This window comes from Empidonax traillii, unplaced genomic scaffold, assembly GCF_003031625.1.
Source record: "Empidonax traillii isolate 1590-97213 ecotype Southwest subspecies unplaced genomic scaffold, ASM303162v1 scaffold143:size1492093, whole genome shotgun sequence".
Taxonomy (NCBI): Eukaryota; Metazoa; Chordata; class Aves; order Passeriformes; family Tyrannidae; genus Empidonax; species Empidonax traillii.
The window spans coordinates 1,085,995-1,109,867 of record NW_020955336.1 but is presented as its reverse complement, the minus strand read 5'-3'; the positions used below and the strand labels follow the sequence as shown (position 1 = coordinate 1,109,867).

Sequence of the window (23,873 nt, the reverse complement as noted above, 5' to 3'; positions counted from 1 at the left end):
TCTTATGAGTGACCCCACATCCCAACCCCAGAGCATGGGAGTCAGAAATTCCAGATTCCTGTCCAAAGCGGGACTGGAGAGATAAACCAGTCTGCAAGGACCTACAGTCCAGCTCCCCATGCCTGCATGGACAGCCTGCCTGAAAGCCTCTGCGTGGGCAGGGTTTGCAACACCTCCCTACTGGTATCCAAAATCAGAGTGCAGTGAGGGGCTCATCCACAGTGGTAACTGGTGGGGAACAATCTGCTGGGGAGGGCATTTCAGTGGGATATGACAATCTATATTTATGGGAATACAATATCCACAGGAATACGCTGGGGACTCTCCCAGCTGGCGGAAACGTGGCAGCTCCTGTAGTTACACTCGACATATGAGAGACAGGATGCCAGCCAACACCTGCCTTGTGTTTGTACAACACTGCCACATAACAGCTGCTGCATGCCCCCTGCATCCCAGACCTCTTGGAAGGTGAATATACTGAGTATAGGATAACCCTAAATACTCAGCATCTAGGGCGAGCACTCGGTGTCATTGCTGGGCTCTGAAAAGGACAGGCACATGCCCAGAGATTCGTACCAGCTTGCCTGGGAGGGAGCTACCAAAACACTGATACTCACAGGTATTTTCTTCTCTGAAAGCTGCATCTCTTCCTTCTTTCCTTAAAGGTCATTGTGTTATTGCAAAAGCCTGGTGAAAACCTGAAACCACACTTGGATGAACTCTAGGAAACAAACCCACAGCTTAGCTGCAAACACTGATTGCAAGAGCAGCCAGGGCCTGTAAGAGCTGAGTAAAGCCAAATTTCAGGCCAGGTGAGCTGCTCTGAGGCAGTGTGGGCACACACTGCCCTCGCTGGTACCTGCACAGAGCAGGAGCTGCTGTGGGCTGGTGGAGGAGTTGCATGCAGATGGCATCCCAGTTTATGATCTGGAGAAAGGAGAATCCATAATTCAAGAACAGAACAACTCTTTGGTGTCCTAAGAGAGAACACACAGTCCCACACTGCCATGCAGAACAGCTGGGCCCTGCCCTCAGCTCTGCACTGGCTTTCTCTGAAGTGCTGGTTCCCCTTGCCCATCTCCTGCACCCACAGTCCCCTCCCCATGTCCCCAGCACTGCCCCTCACCTCTGTTCCTGTGCCACAACGCGGGAGGCAGGGAGGACTTTGCTCTCCTCAAAAGTGCAAGCAAGAGGTTATCTCATGCAGCCCCAAACAAAAGCTCACTAACTTTCCCCTGGGTGCTTTTAATCACTGTTTGAATGATTGGTTTCTCCCTCATCCTCCTTTGCACTCTGCATCAGGTGTGAGAGGCAGCTGTGTTGCCCAGACCGTTTCCTGGCTTCAGATGATCAAGGGACCAGCTTTTATGCAGCACAGTTATATCTGAAGAAAAATGAAGAGCATAAGAGAGAAATGACCAAGGTTTGCCCTGAGCAGGCTGGATTCTGCCAAATTACAGCACATAGCAGTTAATTTATGCAAAGTCCTGCTAAATTTAGTGAACTAGACTCAGTGAAAAGCCAGGTAAAAGAAGATTCAGAAGTAAAACTGACAAAATACATCCCACTGGGAGCTGTGACAGACACTGCCCAGATTTCCATTGGACAACAGCTAATTTAAGGCCAAAACTCATGCACAAAGATGTCAAGAGGATCTGTTGATTCCAATGGGTACCTTTAGTGCAGTTTCAGGAGACATACTTCACCAAGAAAAAATGGGATGGACTGAAGGAAAAAGACTCAGCAAAGTGATTCCACAAGGGGTGAAACCATCAAGCATCCATGGACCTGCACCACAATGGCATGGGGTTCCCTGCTGTTAGAATTCCAGCTTTGCTGGCGGAGCCCTGACGTGAGTGTGGCCAAGTGCCAGATGCTCCCACTTCAAAGCTGAGCCAGGGAACCAGCTTGTCTGTTGGCTTTTATTGCGCTGCTGTTGCTTGCGTGGTGAATTCCAGGTGGGGAATGGAACAGGCCGGCCAGGATTGCCTCGCTTCTGATAAGGTTCAGGTACAATGTGTGCCCCGTAAAGAAGAAACCTGTGGAGTTTCATCCTGGAATTGCTGTGGAGCCACGAAGGTTTGCGTAGGGCAGACGCCAGGTGTGACGACACCTTAGTGGTTTGTCACCTTTGGGGAGAAGGCAGATTTTTGGCCCTGTACTAGAGATGGTAAGAATACACCAACCGAGTTCACTCCTGTTAATGGCTGCCTCCATCGCCAAAATCCTTGAGCGGGGTGTTTTTTGCAAGTAGGGTGAGTTGTGGAGCTTTATCTTCCAGATGGATCTCAGTGACTCAGCCTCTCCAAATCCATCCCCTCTCCACCTCACCCCAGAGTCTGGAAGGAAGAAAGGACAAGAGAAGGGGATATACACAAAGGAATGTCATTGGCTGTGTCTAAAGAAGGGAAAGTACAGCAGCAATGCTCTCTGGTGGGTAGGGCAGCAGAAAGGCTGGTTGTTACTACACAGCTGTCTGCTGTGTGATTTCAGGGGAAGTCATGCCATTTCTCCACCTCATATTTCCAGTCTGTGGAAGTATTTAGATGACAGTATTTGCAAACTAAAGAACAAAAGTCCCATGTATAACAGGCCTACTTAAGCCCAAGTAACTTATGTGTGCTGTATTCAGGAAAGGGCTGTTTTCTTTGGCCACAGCTCTTACACACATCTAATGCCCTAAGGTGTACATTGGTCTGTCAATCCTTGTAATGCTACACCTTTAAAGTGTACAGTGGAGCAGAGAACAGCATCCAAATACTGTGGAGAGCCAAAAACTCCTCCATGTACATCAATAAACAGGTGATCAGTGAGCAATCATGTGGCCTGGCTATGCAATTTTAGGCTGCTGGTATGTCTTCATCAGACAGTGACCCTAGGGGCTGACATCCCTTGAGGATTTTCAACAGCAGAGGTAGGCCTTGGCTTAAAAAAAATCAGTCACCAGCTGACAGAATCACTCAGATTTGGCACTGTGGTGGAGATAAAAGCTGAGATACATCTAGGCAGGTGTACACATCTGGAGCAATGTACACAGAGGAGACACTCAGAGCCCTTCCCTTCCTAAGACAGGCTGGGCATTGCTTGGATCTTTTAGGGCTCTGATCCACGAATACCAGCACTACTTGCACTGACATATCCTCAAGAGAGCTGCAAATTTGTCCCCGCTTTGCTGGAGTGTCAGGCTGGGCAAAGGAGCAGAGAGTGGGGGGGATGCCTGAAGGCAGCCAGAAGTGAGTTAAGCAGCTTAACCAAAACAGATCAATGGGCACTGAAATGGGAGGGTCCCCAGGGAGAACCACGAAGTAGACAGAAACTCACTGAAAGGAATGGAATGTGCAAATGAGCAGCTCTCACCAAGATATGATCTGAATCAACCTGGAGCAGCCCCAGCCAGATGCACCATCTGCTCAGAGCATTCCACAAGGACATCTCAGGTCCACGGTGTCAAAACCAGCAGACAGATCAAGGAGTGTTAATACAGAACACACTCTCGAGCCAGCTGGCAGAGAGAGGGCACAGAAGACCTTCAAAAGGGCTGTGTCAGAACCATGCCTCCTGCTTGAGCCAGACTGGAATGTATCAGTGGCATTGTATACACAGAGGTGCGACCGCCACTGTAATGCCACGGCTCTCCTGGAGGAGGGGAAGGAATGGCAGGATGGACATCAGACAGCAGCTGACAAATCACCCAGCAAAAGAGATGGGACAGAGCCATCCAATTTTAGCGCTCTAACAAAACAATGCAGCGGTACAGAGGAGGATACAGTTTCACAAGTATCCTCCGTACACTTGCAAGCAGAAGGTCACTCAGTCAGATCTCAAGGGTAGCAATGAATTGCCCCCAGGTCCCTCAGCTCTAAGCTCACCATCATTCTGTAGGTGTCTGATGTCCTGCAGCACATCCCTGCTCTTCATAATCCCAGCACACGGGGAAGAAATACAGACCAGGTGATTTTCTCTCTGTACCTCAACTGCTCCACACGCTTCACACACCAACACGATTGTCTGGAGTAAAGGGGGAAGCAGAAAGAGCTCTGTTACAAACCCAGTTCCTCAAGGATTTTGACAGGGGACAGGCATTAATGAGGAAGATGAGAATTATATCTCTTTACTTTATGGTATGGCTATTTCAGCAGCAACACAGGTAATGTCTGAAACAGGCAGCTCAGGGTCCTGATGGGACAGCTTTACTTGTGTCGTAGGAGTAAGATGATTCAGTGCAAGAAAAACAAACCAGCAAACAAACAAACAAGCGCTGGAGGCCAACCAAGGGCTAATTAGCACTGTACAGCATTTGCCAGAAGAGCTCTCTGCTGAGCTACAGCTTCTCCTGGCAAAGGGTGCTGTCCGTCTGTCCAGCTTTTTTAGGGCAGCAGAGGGCCAAGAGGGCTCTTCTGGGGGTCCCCCTCATGTTGTCCCCCCAGGACACCTTCCACAGCACCCTGCAGGGCCAAGTGCCCTTTCTTTTTCCCTCCCCTAAGACAAGGCTATGCTGTGAAAACACTTATGCTGGAGGAATGCAGTTCACTGGAGAACAAGCCTCTTCTAGCAACCTGGATTTTAAGAAAGAAATTTGGAAATTTTACAGGTCTTCCTGGAAAAGTTGGAGTGTCATCAGCTTTCTGCAGTACAGCCAGGGGACACAGTGCCAGCTCAGTGCCACCGAGTACAGTGGTGCTCAACTGCACAACATCGTCACGCTTGGCTTGTTCCCCTGATCTCATTCATGTGCAGAAATGAGGCAGGCCCTGCAAACACAGTGTATTGACTGTGTTTGAGGTGCATTTTACAAACCTGATCCCAACCGCGTTAAAATTAAATAACTTAGCAGCAAGTCTATAAAAGGGACTGTATTCTGAGACACAGCAAAACAGGAAGTTGGTTTATACAATTTTGCTGACAGTAAAATGCTGAATTTCATTATGACTTCAGCAATGAGGACATATTTGTGATGATTAAGTTCAAGATCTGTGGATAACAGGACATGGATAAACTGCTGGGTTCCCTGGACTCTCTTTTTTGCTCTCTTCACCTCTTCTCCCCTTAGGAAACAATCACTCCACAATCCTCCACTCAATCCTCCTCCAGTAATGTTTGACTTCCACAAATAAATTTAACAAAGGAACAAGGAAGAAAAAAACCACGAGGAAGTGAAGTTCATGTAAATTCTGTGAGCGTGGGCATCTGGGCCAAGGTGAGAGGTCCTGCAAGGGTGGTTCAGCTTTTGTTGTGATGCAGAGTGAAACAATATGGGCACGAAAGAGAGAGCTTCCAGCCAGATAACACAAAGCCACAGGGAATCAAGATTCATCACTCTCAGAAAAGCTTGCTAGATGGCAAGAGTGGAAGACTTTCTTTTAGAGGCTCAGAGTACATCACAGAAGATATTAAAGACAGCTCCATGTCACCCCTCCTCTGGCTACTTGTATAGCACAAGATGCATGTTGTTACTGCCCCAGGGTCTGCTGCACATGGCACTGCATACACACATGAGGCTTTCTGCTGCTCCAGCAAACTTTGACTTGCTTCTATTCCAAAATCCAGAGAGGGTGCAAATGAAATTCCAGCCACCTTGACCTGTTAGAACAGCTCCCTCCCCTTGCACCCACCTCCTGGTCATGGGGCAAAAGTGACTCCTCTCCACATCTACCCCCCTTCCCGAAACAATAATCTTCATATTGAGATCATACTGCCCCAGCAATCTGGAGCAGACAGCTTCCATCTAGATCTGGGTTACTGTGTCAAACAAAAAACACCAGGTATTTTGATGCAGAAATTCCCCTTGACAACTCTGACAGCGTGCTGACAGTCCTTCCAGAATCGAGAGTGTCTGAAACACTTGTTGGAATGAACCTGTGGAGGTCTCTAGACCAAACCTCCTTGAAGCACAGCCATTGCCAGCAGCAGATCAGGCTGACTCTAGCTTTATCAAACTGAGCCTCAAAAGCCACTCAGGAGGGAGATTCCCTGACCTCTGTGGGCAACCTGCCCCAGTGCTGCACAGTCCCATGGGAGAGAGGGTTTCCCAATATCAAATCTGAACCTTGCGAGCTGCACTGTGTGACTCCTTGGTTTGTGATCGGTCACTGATGGGAAGAGCCTGACTCCAACTCCATAATTGCACTTCCAGTAGTTGTGGGCTGTTGTTAGATTCTCCTCAGCCTCTTCTTGACCAGAGTACACAAGCCCACTTCCCCCAGGTCCTCTACCTCCTCCCCTCACAACCCTTCTCACCCCTGGGTCCCTCAGCTGAACGTTACTGCAGTTGTCATTGGCACAAACCCAGAGTCCTGCCCACAGTGCAGTACTCATGCAGCCTCGTGCTGGGCAGTTTAACACAGGTCATTTCCATCCACCAAGACCATGGAAGAGGTGCTGCAGTGAAATGCTGAGCAATTCAGGGTGAAAAGAGAACTTTGAACAATTTGTAACAGAGAGCAATTGGATTGTTGAGCATTGTGCTCCATCATCTAGTGGATGAGCTGCTCAGTGCAGAACACGTGCCCAGGTTGCCAGCCCTGCTCTCAGTGCTGCTCAGGGATGGCCACCTGCTGCAAGGACTGATTGATGTGCCTCCTGCCCTCCCCAGGGGCTTGCCACACACCATGATGGGGCCCCTCTAGTCCTGGGGTGCCTCTGTCTGCAAAAGGAGCAGGAAACTCTGACTTAGACCAGAAGCTTTCAAGATCACTTCCTCCTTCAGATGAACTCTGTGCAAATAACTTTATTGACACAACAAAGAGACGGGCGGCACTGGAGTAAATCTCTCAATTGCCCTCCCCACGTGGGCCTGAACACAAACATCATAAAGCCTTTTCCTGGGACCCAACACAAACAGAATAAAAGCAGCCTTGGAGTCAGGAGCTGAAACCACAGTTCCCCTCTCTTAACACCAAGCCCAGAGCCCACATTTCCCTTCCCTCCTTGCTTTCACAGTCCCAAGAGGTGGATTTGCCTGGCCTGACAGGAAAAATTGAAAGCAAGTCTCCTGGTTGATGCAGGGCTGGGGTTGCCAAGAGCCTATGACAGCAAAGGCAGTACCTCTCCTGATGGAAGCAGCGCTGCCTGTCCCAACCTTACAAGATGGGTCTAGATCCAGAATGGATGAGCACTTGTCTGAAGCCTTAAATCAGCTCCAGGGGTTAGAAGGGTTTCAGGCACACCCACACAATGTTTCCTGACGATTTCCAGGTGGCTTCTTGCTAAGCACATGGATTTTCTAGATCTCCCTTTCAAGAAACTTAACTCTCAGACACTGTGTTTAGATGGTGGAGGTTTAGGTTCATTCTTGGAGCTCAACTTTTCTCCTTGCAACTCTTCTATAAAAAGCCATAAATGAATATATAAAACCAAAACAGGCATCATAATATAGAAACTTTACCTAGAAGAGAAAATCCTAGAAAACAGGAAGGGTTCTAGGAGAGCTGACTGTGTCAGCAGAGCTGCGGGGAGATGCTGAAGGAAACCACACGCTCTAGCACTCACAGGACGTGCTAAACACAACCCACATGACAGCCAATAGAAACTCTACACACTTGTCTGACCCAGCTCCAGAGGGCGCAAAGCTGTCCAGGAGAGACAGGAGGAAGAAAGGTGAGAAACCAAAGGTGCTCAGGATGATACAACATGTGGCATGCCCAGAACAGAGACAGTAATCACAGCACCAGGCAGAAACATGTTCAGGAGTCATTTACCACTACCATGTGTCATCTGCTGCCCTCCCAGGCTGATTGCTCTTTAGCAGAAGGACAAGGGGGCCTGTGCTGGGGCAGATGTACATCCCACTCAAACAGAAGAGCCCTTGTCTGGGGGAGGGCAGCACCAGGACCAAAGGTCCTGCCTTCTTGCTTCATAAGGAACAGCATCAGCATCTCTGGGGACTCTCTCACAGGATGCTGTGACCTGCTGATCCTCTGCTCAGCACAAGCCCACTTAACCCTGCACTGCCTCAGCCCAGCCTTGCTATTCTGCTGCCCATGGTGGCTGGTGCCCTTGCCTTGCAGTGGTCTCACCCACCAGCTGCCACACTGCAGGTCCCTGCCAGGCTCAGGGCTGAGCAAGTTCTCCATTCTCATCCAGACAAGGCCGAGGCTGCTCCCAAACAGCTGCAGGAGGCAGCTCAGCCCTACCTGCCCAGTCTGGGCTGGCTCAGTTTTAAGCACTCACAGGTAGGGACTTGCAGTTCTGCCCTTGCTTTCAATAATGAGAGTGCCCAGAAGATCTGTTTACACTGACATCTAGGGTCAAGCCTGAGGGTTGACTACACCCAGCTTAAGCCGGCCTCAGAGCTTGTACTGAAGCCATCTGTCCTTCCTGATCCTCCAGATGAGCTCTTCAAGAAATCAGTCGTGTTTCTCCCAGGCTTGTCTCTAATTACAGGTGTCAGAGACAGGAAGTGAGCTCTGCTCAAGACCAGGCGACTGTGGGTTTGCTGTTGGCCAACTGCACGAGGTTGCATCTTGCAGGTGAATGGTTTGATCCCAGACACACAGCACAGAGGTGGGGGACTGACAAGTTGATTTCTTCCCAGGTTCTGAAATCCAACCAGAAAGCCTCCATGAGCAAAGCTCAAGGAGGTGTCAGAGCAGATGGCCAACAGGGCAGGAGCTGAAGGTGTCTCTAAAGTTAAACTGATTTCCCTGCTGTGGCCCAAAACAACATCCCTAACAGTGCTTGTACTACATACCCCTATAAGCCAAAGGCATTTCATAGACCACCTGAAGCAAAGGCCACCTTCTGCATCTTCTCCAGCATGTGCCTCTTGTGACACAAATATGCTTAGGAAGTCACCAGTCACAACCCCAGAGCTCTTGCTCTCCATTGCTCACCAAACACTTAATCAGGGACAAGCAGCTCTTCAAATGTCTGGTCTTCTCTCTTTCATTCCTACTCTTATTCATAGACAGTTTAGATGTCACAGCTGTCAAATGAGCTTGCTGGGATCCAGGCAGCTCAGCAGCTCTGGGGACAAGCCACCCCAGCTCTCACATAGCCCTGGCAGATCACACACCACTCCTCTGAAAGGGGTTGGAGGGAAGGAAACCAAGAAGAGTAGATCAGGCAGCATACCAGAGTTGCCCACATTTTCAGTTTGCGTGCCATTTTTCAGAACTGCCCTCTAATTATGGTTTTAGGCTGTGAATCATGGGGATTTTTATTTGACACAACAATGTGCACTAGGCTCTAGTGGATCTAGTCCTACCCCTTTGTTCAGAACCCCCCGTTGTACATCTGTGCAAACTTGTTGTTTGCTTTGTCTGTTAATTGCAACGACACAGAAGCGATGGCTGTGCTAAGAAATTTTTGCTGGAGTTCAGAGAACATCAGGCAATCCCCAGAAGCCAATAAAGTGGCTTTCCCCTCCCCAAAACTAGCCATTTCAGAGTCAAACTGGATCCTGAATTCATCGAGTAAATGAACCCCTTCCTGACACGCTCCATAAAACAAGGCATGCTGCAGACTGCAGTGCTGCCCTTTCTCCAGCCCGTGAGAACCACCCCCCCAACAGAATAAAGAATTTTTAATTCTCTATAAATAATTATTTCATATGAACTAGTATTTTTTTACTTTTAACTCACCCTACATTGCATAAATAGGAGCCCACATGATGGTTCTGACTTTCCACGATTCCACTGCTCTTCCTTGAACTTTTTTTGCTTATATGATTTATGTCTAGTCATGTGAGCTGGCTACAGTGCTCTGTGCCTATTGACACAGGGAGATTTTGGAGGCACAGCACCTTTAGCCCTCTGAAGGTCCCTTCCATCACCACTCCATGACTGCTGAGAGGTGACTGGATATATTGAGCAGCCCCACAGAACCAAAAGTCAGTGCACAGAAAACAGGAAGACATTTTACTGCAAACACCTGTGTCATACTAGAAAAAGACATGAGGAAAAAGGATGATCCAAGCAGAGGAACTATGTTCTCCTCTGCCAGTTGCAACCCTGCATCCCATTTATTAATCTTTGGGAATGGGAGAGCCAGGCAGGTAACAATCACTGGCAGAACATATCTACCCATAGATTGCAAAGTCTTTTAATGTCTTTGTTTCTGACACCCATAAGTAGGCCAAGTGACATTACTGGGATTGCCTTGCCAGGTCCTCACTGGTGTCCCATTTGAGGCAGTGGGTTTCCAGCCAGCAGCAGCCCCTTGCTCTGCAGCTGACAGGGTTCAACTGTGCATTGCCTATATCAGCTAACTGTGAAGAAGCACCTCATAGAGGTTAAGCTTTTCTGTGCTCAAGTTCCAGAACTATTTCTTAGTCCAAGTATTCAAAACCTTTATTGTTCCTCTTCAAATGTGATAAGTATCTCCGGAAAGCAGGAGGAAGGAATGACAGCACTCACGTGCTCATTCAAATCTGCTTGCTAAGCTTCCTTCACACAACCTCCTATCAGTGCCTTCCTGCATCACTCTGAGCGATGGTTCCTCAACAAAATGGATGCAAGGAGCTTCTGGGGAGGATTAAGGGACTCAACCACCAGCATAAATTAGCTGAGCATGCCAAAAAGATGAGCTGTGCAGGTCAGCAAGGCTAAAATCCACTCTAAACTTAGAGGAAAGACATCTTCTCCCATAGCACACAACAGACCAAGTCCTCAGAAGGTTCCTTTTCCATACCATTAAAAGGAGCCTGGGCTACCAAGTGTCACCTCCTTGAAGAAACAACCAGCCCAGAGTGGGAACATGGCATGGTTAAGACAAGGTCCACAAATATCTGCTACTGTGGTCATGTCCCAGGTTGTCCATGGATGCCTCCAGGAAACACACCTGTGCAAGCTGAGGCACCTCTTGCAATAGGGTCAAACCCAATATTTATGCAAAACACAAAATAGGGTACTGTGACTCTCAAGTAATAGGGATTGGTCTCTGCCTGTAAAATATTTCTCATTTTGACTTAGAAAAGACCAGTGTTCATCAAAACTGACCATAAAATATAATTCTGTCATTGCTAAAAAGGATCTCACAAACATCCCTGAGGGCACATGGTTTTTTCCCACCTCCAGATATGCAATTTGTAACGTGAAAGCAAACCTGTGAGAGATGGTGAAAGCGGGCATTTTCCGGAGCATTTCACAAAACACACAGGAGCAAAGTTCAGAGCCTGATTCTGTACCTGTTAACCTGTGTCCTGTCAACAAACTTGGAGTGTCATTGCCAGAGGTACAGACTGGGAGTTACCCAGGCCACGCACTGCACGTCAGAAGAAACGTGCTCTGAAGGGCACACACTTAAAATGATTTCAGCCTTAGTCAGGATTGTTTTTAAGGGATTCAGCCCCTTCTCTGAAGTAAATGTGCTTTAACGAGGATGCCTGTAAGGCATTTAGGAACTAATATAATAATCTTGCAGAGAAGGACTAGTGATACATGCATCCCTGTTGCAAAGATGGGATAAAGCCTATGATGACGATGATAAGGATAACTTTCAATTACCAAAAATATTAGAGAAATCAAATACAAGAGGCTTCACTGGAAACATGACAAAACTGCTCCCTGAAGCACCACAGATAGATTATTTTTTAATCCAACTGAAAAACAACTCTGTACTTGCTTCTGACAGTTATTCTCACCTCCCTGAAATAAATTCGTTTCACACAATGTGACTGGGCAAGGGCCCCTCTAACCTCAAAGGACTGGGTCCAGTCACAGCCACTGACAGTGGACCATTGGCTAAGGGGTAGGAGCTGAAGCAGTTTGCAATGAGTTTAAGCAAATCTCTGCTTGATCCCAACAGATTGACAAGGTAATCAAAGCGGCACAGAGAGTTTTGCTGGGGGAAGCCCTGCAGTGCACGACACCCATCCATCACTCACGGGCAGGGAGACGCTCCACTGTCCTCACTGCTGGTTCAGAACAGCCCCTCACCACTTGTTGCATTTGAAAATCACCACCTTTGAAATGGCAGAAAGTTAAAGTACCTTTGAAATAGCAGAGGGTTCAAGTACCTTTGAAATGGCAGAAATAAAGGTCCATCCTCTCAGGCACAGGGGGACCCCGAGACTTCACAGGCAGCAAATGGGGTCTTGGGGCTCTTCTGTGAATGGACATAAGACCCTTTTGAACGTACTCATTAGTGTTGTGGCTGGCAGAAACTGTTCTTCTGTGCCCCAGCTGATGAACACGAGTGCTGCTGCCAAGTCTGCTGATAAATAAAAAAAAGATAGGAAAAGCCTTATGGTTTTTGAAAAGGGCAACAGGACCTCAGTGCTCAAGGCAGCAAACACAATTTGCAGTAACAGACTGGAGTCCAAGAGCAGCTCAGTGGTGATATTCCACCCTATTTTCCTCTTAAACATCAGCTTTTAACAGCAGAGAAATCGATGGCACTAAAGGCAGTAAGGATCAAGCTGATGGGGAATGCTGCAAACTTCTCCAAACAGCCTTCCTCATTTGCTTCATTTGTCACCTACAGCCTCAGCTCCTCTGGCTCCAGGCATGCTCCCCTCCTCCTCGGCCCTGCAAGCAGCACTAATTTTCATTAGTGACAAGGCAGGAGACTAATTACAGTACAAGTTTCATTTGTGAAGGGACTCCAGGGAGAGGAGGAGGGGGAAGATAGCTCTTTGCTTGCTCTGCCACCTAAACAGTTTGTATTTGTTAGTGTAGAAATAAGTATGATGACAGCAAACTGATGCCTAAGGAGCAATTCACCCATTAACCTGACATCCGCTGCAGTTCACACCCACCACCATTTATATGCACCATTAATATTTATAAGGGTGACGTGTCTTTTTGACAGGAACTTGTGCCTCCAACGACAACAGATGTTATGCCATTTATGAAAGAAACTACTCAAGCATTTCCAATGGACCTTGTCCATGCTCATCATGTCTTTATTGCGTGCTCTGATTATATTATCCATGGAGAGCCTGGGTCACCAGTGCTTCCAGTCCAAGAACACAGATGGCAGCACACTGGCCTTTAGAGTACTTAAAAATTTTTAAAGTTTCATTATGTCTCTGTGGATGTACTCCTGGGAGCTGGAGACCTTCCAAATGCACCTGTGTGAGGCATTACATGTCAGACTTCCCCATGTCATGAGGATTTGCCTCTTACCTGGCCCTCCCAATCACACAGCACATAGCTGAGGCTGCAGGATTGCCTCCCACAGCTGCCCTTACCACCCCAGCTGCATCAACTACAAAGAATTAAGGCCTGTTATTGTATGCTGTGTTATACTTCCCTATGCATAGGCTTGCAGGAGAGCATGTGCAGCAGGGCACAGATCCTGTTATCTGCTAAAACTGTGCTGTTCCTTGGCTAGACTGCAATTTGTAGCACGTGTAGGAGCCCATCTCTGACAGGACAGAGCTGCCCACTCTAGCAAAGGTTAAATTCCCACCCTCCATAGAGGAGGAAGCAGTGCCCATACACCTCCCTATCGGCAGGGAGCAGGATGGGTTTAACCTGGAAAGAATGATACAGGCAAGTTGATGGGTTTTGTGAAAGAAATCTCCTTCAGGAACAACCATGCATGGGCAAGCACTGAGGTACTGGACAAAGTATCTAAGGAACATTTTCTTTTACTAGATTGCAGTTGACATTTCTATTAAAATGCATGAGGTTACCATGATTTGCCTCACCTGATATGATGGAACTTGTTTAAAGTAGCACAAAAATATCCCATTATCCCAGGGGCTAGAGGAGATAGCCTGCAGTGACTCCCTCCTCCAGAATGGCAGCTCTAGTGATGCCCTGATATTTATGGCATGTACATTTTTAATGCCCAGCACAAACAGCTCCAGCATTTGTCAACTCATTTGACCTGCAGCTTTTCAAAGACAATACAAAAAGACATGCTGCAGAACAAGAGCTAGCAACGTGTACAATGCCTTACCATCAGCACCCATCCAGTCAGAACAGAAATAGGATGTTTTGGCCACAGCCAACTTTCTCTAGCCATCCTTGGCCAAGATTTGCTAGCCTGCTGGTGGAGTCTCCTCTTCTTGTGCATCCAGAAGTCCTCAACTTATGTCTGCAGCTCCTCACTGCTCAAACCACACAGATCCAAGTCCTGTGAGAAATCATTGCTGTTCAGCAGCCACCAGCATTTGATCACCCAAGTCCTAACACAGCTGAACTTCGACTAAGGTGAATTTGGGAACTCCTCCACTTCACATTTTCCTAGATTAACAGTTAATCCTCCAGCCTAAGTTAGCTCTGAAACACAGCTGACACCAACACCTGCAGTAAAGAGGCCTGACAGGTTAGGGGGCTGCACCTGCAGCCACAGAGCTGCAATGCCTCTTGTGTAAATCAGCAGAACTTACACCAGTGTTAACCCCACTGTTGGAGCACCTGATTACTTATGTGTTGTGGTTTAACCCCAGCCAGCAACCAAGCACCAGGCAGCTGCTCACTCACCTCCCCCCAGCCCAGTTCTAGGAAAAGCAAAGCTTTCCCTGAAGGGAAAACAAGCTTGCAAACTCTTGGAGTTCATCTTTTGCCATGATTACACACATTGTGGGTTACTGCATATTTTATAAACATGTGTGAGTATATTTGTGTGTTTTATACACCTCTGCAGACCTTATGTGCCTAGTTTTGCTTCAGAAAGAAAATGGCTCCTCCAAAATTGTGACACCCTTCACTGCAGTTTACACCTGTACAATTGTGGTTTTCCCCTGCCAGGTCAAGAATGCATAAAACATAAACAAAATGCAGCCACAGGTGTCTCTACTCACTTAAATACAAAAATCTTTTGTACCTGGCCTGGTCCAAACAGCACTTCTGCTTAGCCAGCATTAATTATATCAATGAAAAGAATGAGCCAGTTTCCAACATTGCGTTACACAGAGAACTGGGTACATCAAAAGCAGAAGGACAGACTTAGTCACACATCCTACTCTGCTCCTGCCTGGTGCAGGGAAACTTGTCACCAACTGGACAAACTCTAACAAAATCCAAGCACTGATGCTTTAACATAAAAGGAAGAAACACAGCAAGAAATACCTTTTTGAAAATAACATCACCTGTACATTGTGATACAAAAAGCAGAGGGGCCTGAACTTAGGTCTCCAGCCAGGACACCCCACACTGTCAGCTCTATCCTTGATGTGCTCCTCTGTGATGGCTTGAGAAGATGGTGCTGAACTTTTCTATCCCAGTCTGCTCTTTTTTTATCAGACATGGATTAGCATAGTGCAGGCACGGGTGTTAATACTGGGCTTTGGAGATGAAAAGCAGCCTTGAGTAACAGCGGGACTAAGAGCCACCCCAGCCTTACCCAGAGCACGTGCCGTTACCCGCTGGACCACGCGGGACACACCAGGCACCGACCTGCAGGTGCGGATCCATAACAAATGATGGAGCCGGGGGTCACGGGGCTCTACCCAGCTGCGGGCGCCCGCGGCTCACATCAGACCTCTCGGCAAGGATAACCTCAGCACCACCAAAACCAGCGGGCTTTCCATGGCGAAACAAACCGGGAGAAAGCTGGAGCGGGAGGGGAGCTACGCAGGACACACAGAGGAAGGCGAACGTGCGGCAGTGCCGAGTCAAGCGGGTGACGCGTCTCCCATTTCCTCGGGGGAGGGGGGGGGAGGGAGGGGGTAAAAATATGACATGCATTACCGAAGAGAATAAAAGGAGGGAAACAAAGGAGAGGGAGCGAACACCTGTCGCTCTCCTCGGGGACGAGCCCTAATGCTTTTATTTGCCTCAGTATGCTGGGGGAACTGCAGCTGCCAACTGTCATCAGCATCAAGTTACCCGCACAAAGCTCGGCCTGCCCGGCGCTTCAAGGCAGGGGAGGCGGAGGGCTGGACGCGCCCGGGGATGGCACCGAGTGCTCGGGGACCGGCTGCCCGTGGCCACAGGGCGGGCGAGCAGCCCGTGGGGCTGGGCTGCCCCGAGGGGCAGCCGTGGTGTCTAGCACTGCCTTGGTGTCCAGCACAGCCCAGCATGGCCTGAACGGGCAAGCACCCAAACCCCGGCTTCCAGAGCTTCCCTATCCACCGGGATGGGGCAGGACAAGGAAGACTTGGCCCCCGGCCAGCTGTGCCTGTTCAGTCCCGCTGGTTCCCGCTCAGAGCTCAGACTGGCTCTTTCATGCCCAGGTCGGTCCCTGTCGGCAGCGAGGGGCACCGACGGCCCCCCGAGGAACCGCAGTCACGCGTGTCCCGATGCTCTGAACCCGCAGCGAGCGTTGGGTGTTTGGGGGTTCACTGCAGGGTTGGACTGACACGACCCGCTGCTTCGGGGAACCGCACACTGCAGGCAGGGGCACGTCCCCTTCCCACAGCCCGGACCGAGAGTTCCCGGGTGGTGTCAAGCCCCAGTCTCGATCCCATTCCCGGTCCCGCTCCCATTCCCGGTCCCTCAGCGCCGGCGGCCGCGCGGCCCCGCCCCGGCGCAGACAAAGCGCGCGGTGCCCATTGGCCCGTTCGGCCCACGCGCGGCGCGGCCCGCGCGGCGCGGCCAATGGGCTCATTGACATGCAAATGGCGGGGTATATAAGGCGGGCGGCGCGGGGCGGGCGTGGGGCTGAGGGGCCGCCATGGCGCCGGGCACGGACCCTTCGCTGCGGGGCCGGGGCTGCGCCGAGCCCCGCAACGACCGCAGGGTGAGCGGCGGGGGCCGCGGCGAGCGGGGCGGGGCTGGGCTGGGCCGGGCCGGGCGGTGCGGGGGGGCTGATGGCGCTGTTGTCCCCGCAGACGAGGAAGCCGCTGGTGGAGAAGAAGCGCCGCGCGCGGATCAACGAGAGCCTGCGGGAGCTGCGGCTGCTGCTGGCCGACAGCGAGGTGAGGCGGCGGCGCGGCGGGGCTGGGGCCGGCGGGGCCCGGGGCCGCGCTGATGGCCGGGCCGCTCTGGGTCAGTTTCAGGCGAAGCTGGAGAACGCGGAGGTGCTGGAGCGGACGGTGCGGCGGGTGCGGGCCGTGCTGGAGCGCCGCGCCCGCGGTGAGTGCGGGCCCGGTGGGCGGCGGGGGGCGCCTGGCCCGGCCCGCGCCTCACCCGCACCCCTCTGTGTCCCAGGCGGCGGGCGGCGGCTCCTCGAGGCCAGCGAGCGCTTCGCTGCCGGGTACATCCAGTGCATGCACGAGGTGCACACCTTCGTCTCCAGCTGCCCCGGCATCGACGCCACCACGGCCGCCGAGCTGCTCAACCACCTGCTGGAGTCCATGCCCCTCAGCGAGGGCGGCTGCCCGGACTCGCTCACGGACGTTCTGGGGGATGCCGCGCTGCTGGCCCTGCCTGCCGGGGCCCCCCTGGCCCTGTCCGCCCCGGCGCCCTCGCCGTCCCCCAGCGAAGAGACCTGCTCCGACTCGGACGAGGCGGAGGCCGAGCCGGGCCAGACCCGCACGGACGGACTGGACGCGTCGCAGACGCGAGAGCTGCCCTCGCCCGGCCTGCCCACATCCATGTGGAGACCCTGGTAAGGGAGGAGCGGGAGACAACGCAGACCTACCTATGCGGGAGAGCCAGGGGCCCCACGGCAGCGCGGGCACCGTCAGCACACGTGTGTGTATGTGAGCGTGTGAGGGGAGTGTGTGCACACTCTCCGGGACTGCATCAGTGGCACTCTGACGCTGTCACACCCTGACAGGCTAATAGCGAACGCGTTAACATTTCATCTCTGTGTGTGGCATTTTGTAACTTCAGGGGTTTGTTTTTATGAGAGGTTGGGAAGGGGGGAGGGGGAGGGAGTTGGGTTGTAGTAGCAAAGCTCTCTGGATACACAGCAGTTATTTTATAACCCTCTCTCTTTCTTTCTTGGCCCTTATAAGTGGCCCGAATACCACTACCTTTTTCTTTTAAGGAAAAGCCCTTGTGCATTTTAAATCGTGATGGTTAACTCCATGAGAAGCTCGAGCTAAGTCTGCATGCACGGTTTTAAGTGTTTTAGTGATAGTGCAGACCCCTGAAAGGGGTTGGTCTTGTTAGCATCTGTACGCAGTAGCAGTCTAGTCTCACCTTCAGTGAAGGGGGAGAAAACTAGAAACCTGGTGGAATTAGACAAACATTTAAAAGATACTGGTGGCAGGGTGCCTTTTAGAACCGAGTGTCTTTATGCACATTTTGCTTTTAGCACATTTGAGTTTATTGTGACTTTATGTATATTAGGATGTCAAATGTTTTTTATTTTTAATCTTTAATAAAAAAAATAACTGAATTCACACTGTGGAATGTATTGTGGAATATGATGCACTTCTAACTCATTTAAAAAAAATTAAAAATACATTTCCCTATTGTTAACTAATATCAACAGTATGTGTATATCATGGAAACAATGCTGGTAATTAAGCACTTAATTCTTGCGCTAAGCATTGTTAAGTAGTGGAATTCAAATGTTTCTTTTGTTTAATACTACAAGACACTTAAGCTATTGCAGGGAGCAAGGTCATCCTGGCTAAGGTTGGTCTTAGGCCACAGATTTCGAGGCTGGTTGGTCTGGATGCCATTCTCAAACCTACTATACTGGATCTGCCATCTGAAGGTGCTGCTCATACACGTACAGCCCTAACTTCAGAAGTGCTAGGCAAATCCTGTCCTGGGGCATAACTTCACAGAGGGGGGGTGGGGTTTTGTGGCTTTTTTTTTTTTTGTTGTTGGTTGGTTGGTTAGAGCCATTTTTTTTTTTCCTCAAATGCAAAGTTAAATAGTGCAATGGATTTGAAAAGTATTCTTTACAATTAATGTTTCTAGGGGGCGTGGGGGGGGGACCCTCAGCATTCTTGTGTATGAGCTTTGACCCCTCCCTATTCCTGCTCTGGGGAGATGCCAGGTTATTTATGCTGTGGAAATACCTTTCAGAGAGCTGCCATTGTAAAGAGAAACAAAAAGGACTGTGAAGTATCTTAATACATGGAAGTTCTCAAACACAGAACAAGCAAGAAAGGAAGCAACCTAACTACCAAGGGACTAGATATGTAACTTGTTTTTGCTAAGAACCCTATGGAATAATAAAAATGGAAATTAGGATACTGGTAAGACCTTTCCTTTGTAGTTTTCTTTACCTGAGGTGGGTGTTCTTATTCAAAGATGGCCATCAAATTTGTTTGGTTCTTCTCATCCCCTTTTGTGCTAAATTCCCTTTTGAACTGGGGGGAGAGGGGCAAAAACCAGCTGAGCAAGGGGAGGTGAGAGCTTCTGTAGTGACCTTTCTGTTTTAGGGAGGGGGAGGCAGGTCAGTGTTTTGAAGTGCAAATGAAAGAGGAACCTGGGACACTTGCACTGAGAGTAACACCCTACACACAAGATGACCTCTTGGACTGAGGCTGTACCTCTCTAGGCCCAGCACAAGTCAGGGTTTATTTATATGAAGCTGTTACGCCAGGTATCACACCTTGTTTGATACTTTTACACTCCACAGTTAGCCCAGGTGACAATACCTTGCTGTGCCACCAAGGGCGGTGCACACAGCGCATGTCACTGTGCATTGTCACCCTGCTGCACTCAGCAAGAGCCCCTTACCTGTAACAGCTGGAGAAGGCCCTTTCTGGGAGGGTGCTCTCAAGAGGGAGGTGAAGCCACAAGAGCCTCAGCCCAGCCTGTGGCCGACACCCTCATACACAGCAGCACTACAGACACCTGCGTGAGCTCACTGACCTTGGCTGTGACATCCAGGGATGATCCTGGGCTGGGGCAGCCACTCCAGCCCCTCTGCTGCTGCGGGAACACCAGAGGCAGCTTCATTTCCTTCTCATGAAAGACCTTCGGGTTAGAGCTCTCTGTAACACTCCTGTTGAAAGCAAGTGCAAATCCTGACACTTTAGTGACAGAAACACAGCCCAGAGTCCACAGAGAAGTGCCAGCCTTGGTTGGGCAGTGGATGGGGGCAGGGGCAGCAAAGCCAGCTCTAAGCAGCACCGTGGATGTGTTGCTTAACTTTTCCTGGATTGGCACTGCAGAATGGGAGCCAAAGCTGGCCTTCCCCATCTGCCTCTTCCCATTCTGCATATACTGCACTTTTCACACCTGGGGTACCCTCCTGGGCTGGTGGCCCACACAGCTCCCTGCACATCTGCCACAGCAACTGCAGACCAGGGCACACACCATCCCTGCTCCTGCAGCAAGAAACAGGCAGAGGTGAGGCCACCCAGACAGCTGCTCTCCCACAGCCAGGATGGTTAGGAAGAGCACAGGGATTACAGGTCTATCCCCTGAGCACTTACCAGTCCTGTACTAGCTGAAAAGAAAAAGCCAGGTCAAAGCAGTACTACTAAGAGTTTTTCAAAAGTGTCAAAAGCATTTCAGAAATGTGTTATTAGCAAAATGGTGTTTTTTTTTTTTTTGTTTTTTTTTTTTTTTTTTTTTTTTTTTTTTTTTTTTTTTTTTTTTTTTTTTTTTTTTTTTTTTAATCCACAAATTAGGTTCACAGAGAGTTTACATCCTCTGATTAGGTGTTGCTGGATTTCTCCATTTGCATCTCTGTACCTTACTGCAAAGGTGTCAAATCTGACACTTCCTTGACAAAGGCAGAAAGAAGTGAGCATTTCAGGGCTGGGACTGGGGAAGGGACGGTGGGGGAAGGAAGGTTTCCAGCAGCTCTGATGAAAAACCTATGAAGCCTTTTCAAGTCCTTCTTTATAGAAACTGCCTTTATTCTTTTCCATTCTAAAGTAATACAAACAACCTGATCTGACAGTGCACTGCCTTGTCAAAGGAGAGAGGGGCAGCGCACTAACAGGACTCCTCTCGTTTGATATGCAGCTGAAGAATAATAGAAAGAAGGGCTCATTTTCCCCTCTCTTTGCATGTCAGTCACTCACACCTGTTGCAGGGGAAAACTGCTCCTTGTTAGACCAGGTCAGCTGTGGGGAGTTATGGCTCAAACCTCCTCCCAACCTCTTGGCAACAAATACCAGGTCTTTTGTCAGAGCCTCAGGCCAGATCGAGCTTTTACGTTGTCCAAATCAACTTACATCTTCTTTCATCTCCCACTAGCAAGTATCATTCAGCTCTCTACAGTTTCCCCTCTTGAAATAAATAAATGCTTGAGTCTCTATTCCATTTAAAAGGACAGATGAATAAAAGCTCAGTCCAGCCCTCAGCAGCAGGGTTAGGGGATGCACAGACATCATATGGAAAATCTCTGCTAAGCAGAGAGTTGGTTCCTGTCTGTAACACAGACAGTTGACATTTCTTACCATCCAAGATGCTGCCATGAGCAGAATGCTATCGAAACAAGTCACAAAAAATGGAGGATTTACTCCTGTGAGAAGTGTTGGTTAATCCCAGCATCCAGAGCCTTGCCATGTTATGGTAAACTCTCCATAGATAACATCCCCAAGGGGCCATCCATTCCATCTGTTGGAGCCCAGTTTCAGGATTTCCCAGGTTTTGAGCCCATCTCCAAGCACAGCTCTATGGACACACTCCCACAGCAGCAGCTCTCCAGCCCTAACTGCTCCTCCACCCTGCAGACACACAGGGTGTGCTTACAGAGCTGCTGTTCAGCTGCTGGAACATGCCAAGACCTTTGCCCAAGCCACTTGCTCTTTTCTCTGGAGATGAAAACAATTGGGCCAAACAACACATCTCCTGCCAAGTCTGTCCCATCAGCCATGGCTTGGACCATCCTCACTTGGACCACAGAAACACAGAAGCCAGTATGGATAGGGCCAGGGAGGAGAAAATCACCCTGCTCCACAAAAGAACAAAATGGTTTCAACAAGGTCATGCAGGAAGAGCATGGAAAAATATAGGATCCAAACAGTCCCCTAATCCAGCTGCCTTAACCAGAAGCCTACCTTTCCTCTGCTTCCTAAGACATATTTTCATCTTCTTGCATGAGGTGCCTGGTTCCAAGTTGCCATTATGCTCCTCTTATGGCAAATTCCTGAGTCCACACTTATCTGTATGGATAGTGTCACTAAATTGTACACTTTAGGCCTCTATGGCTTCTGCATGAGCTAAGCTAAAGAAAAAGCACAGGAGAAAAAAATTAATCTCTCTCCTTCCATGGGATTTTAGCTCCTTATACAAAATTACAGTTTTCAGCAAGTACAATTTGTTGCACTGAATTTTAAGAAGGTTTAAAAAAAAAACCCCAAGCTGGTCCGGAAAACATTCAAACATGAAAATACACCTTACAGCACAAGACTTTGAGTTAATTTAGTTAAAGAAGATGATGAATGTGGGTGATTTGATTAGTTATACTGCCTATGTTGTATTACACATATGTTATACAGCTCACTTGAGAGCCGAGGAAATCACGGCTTCAAAAAGTATTTTAATCCAATAAAGTAGAGCCTTAAATGCCAAGACCTAGATAGTGAGTCCAAGTAGTTTGGAATGAGAAGGAAAAGGATTGAAATTAAACACTGGAAGAAGTAATGAATTTCTTTCTCTTAATGTCAAGTGAGACACAATATATTCCCAGAAGCAAATACAAGTTGCTTTGGTTACAAACAAAAACCACTTAGTAAAACAACAACATACAAGCAATTATATTAACTGATCCCTTCCGGCCTTACATTTCTTAAATGTAAAATTAACTTAATTTGTGGATCTTTAGTTTTTGCATTGGTCTCCAACTAAAATACAAGTTGAAAGCATGGAGAGTAGTTTTCTCTGCATCTGAGAAAGCACAGACCCAAAGCATATTCAAACGTGCTCGCAGATTGCTTCAGGAATTCTGCAGATTCAGTCACCCTCAGCTGAACTCTGCAAAGCTCCTACACCACTGAAGAACAAAGCAAAGCAGCCTAATTTAAAATCACCACCAAAGAGGCTTACGTTAAAGCATCCTTAAAATGATGTGTCTCTGCCCACTGAGTGGAAAGAGAAACTCCTGGGCATCACCCAGAGCCTGCATGTCCACTCTGGAGTTTCTAAATGGGTTTCAGCTTCTGGTGGCCCCTGTGGACGCCTGGCTGTATTTTGGGCTTTGGACCATCCATGACTGAGACACATTAGTAAAACTTCTTCCTTTCTTCCTAGCCTAAACTCAGCTCATGGGAACCAACCTGTGCTGAGCAAAGTCACAATAAAACCCCTTCTACAGTCTGCATGCAATGGCTTTTGTAATCAATGCTCCACAGGTTGAGCAGGGGGGGAAAAGCCCAGAAGAGACACATCACTCCATCATCAGCCCCATCAAACTTTTCCACCAACAGGGAGAGGATGTTCACAGCATCCACAGGTCTCACCAAGGCCTGAATCACACAAGTTTCAAGCAAATTTGCCTCCTTTGGGCCTGCAAATGTTACTTGCTGCTCACGGTCAGCCTTCATAAAACAAGAGTGGCTTCAGTACTCACGTCTGCCCCCCAACACGGTAATATCTACCTACACATTGCTGCTTTCCAAAACACACTCTGACTCCTTTCCTGCTCAACAGATCCTCAGCAAATGCCTGCAGAGTACCAGGAGTTTGACACTGCATTAAACATACCTGAGCCTCATACAGGTTCCTTCTACCCTTCACAGGAGCGGATTAAGTGGTCAGAAAAAGTGTGTTATTGAATCCCCTCATCCAGGCAGAGGGAGCACACAGCTTCTTACCAAATTCTAGAATTCTGGAGCAAATCTCTACTGCATAGCTGCTACTCTCCCAGCAGTTGCAAGCCTCTAACTCATCAACCCCTCCACTGGACTGCAGTTTCTTAATATGCCAACACAGGTTCTCAGAGAAGTCCATGACAGCAACCTGCTCCTCAGGAGCCTCAGGATACCCATATAGAGAGCCCAGGCTGTCCCAGAAAGCTTATAGAAAGTGACACATAATTTGGAAAGCTCCTGAATGTGCCTGGTCTCAAAAAGAAGGTTATAAGTCCCAAAGGGCATAAGTGCTCCCACATCACACCTCTCGTGCCCTGAGCAGGTGCAGAGAAGCAGCTGCCCAGAGCAGCACTGTGGTGTGGACAGCAGGGACCCCAGCAGGGACCCCAGCAGGGACCCCAGCAGGGACCCCAGCAGG

The 23,873-nt window shown here is 49.1% G+C and overlaps 1 protein-coding gene and 1 long non-coding RNA gene across 2 annotated transcripts in view; one reads left to right on the top strand and one right to left on the bottom strand.

Moving 5' to 3' along the window:
• The window catches only part of LOC114057705, a 38,507-nt gene extending 24,399 nt beyond the window's left edge, over positions 1-14,108 (bottom strand). The window contains exons 1-3 of the long non-coding RNA XR_003571283.1: positions 13,849-14,108; positions 13,068-13,149; positions 11,957-12,150 (exon numbers count right to left, since the gene is read on the bottom strand). This is a non-coding gene — a long non-coding RNA (uncharacterized LOC114057705). The remainder of the gene's footprint in view (positions 1-11,956; positions 12,151-13,067; positions 13,150-13,848) is intronic.
• A 2,373-nt stretch (positions 14,109-16,481) lies between these two features.
• LOC114057729 (transcription cofactor HES-6-like) lies at positions 16,482-18,129 on the top strand. The gene is made up of 4 exons (XM_027884375.1): positions 16,482-16,575; positions 16,667-16,753; positions 16,829-16,910; positions 16,986-18,129. The coding sequence occupies exons 1-4, from the start codon at positions 16,510-16,512 to the stop codon at positions 17,387-17,389; spliced, it is 639 nt and encodes a 212-aa protein (XP_027740176.1). The 5' UTR covers positions 16,482-16,509; the 3' UTR covers positions 17,390-18,129.
• The last annotated feature ends 5,744 nt before the right edge of the window (positions 18,130-23,873 follow it).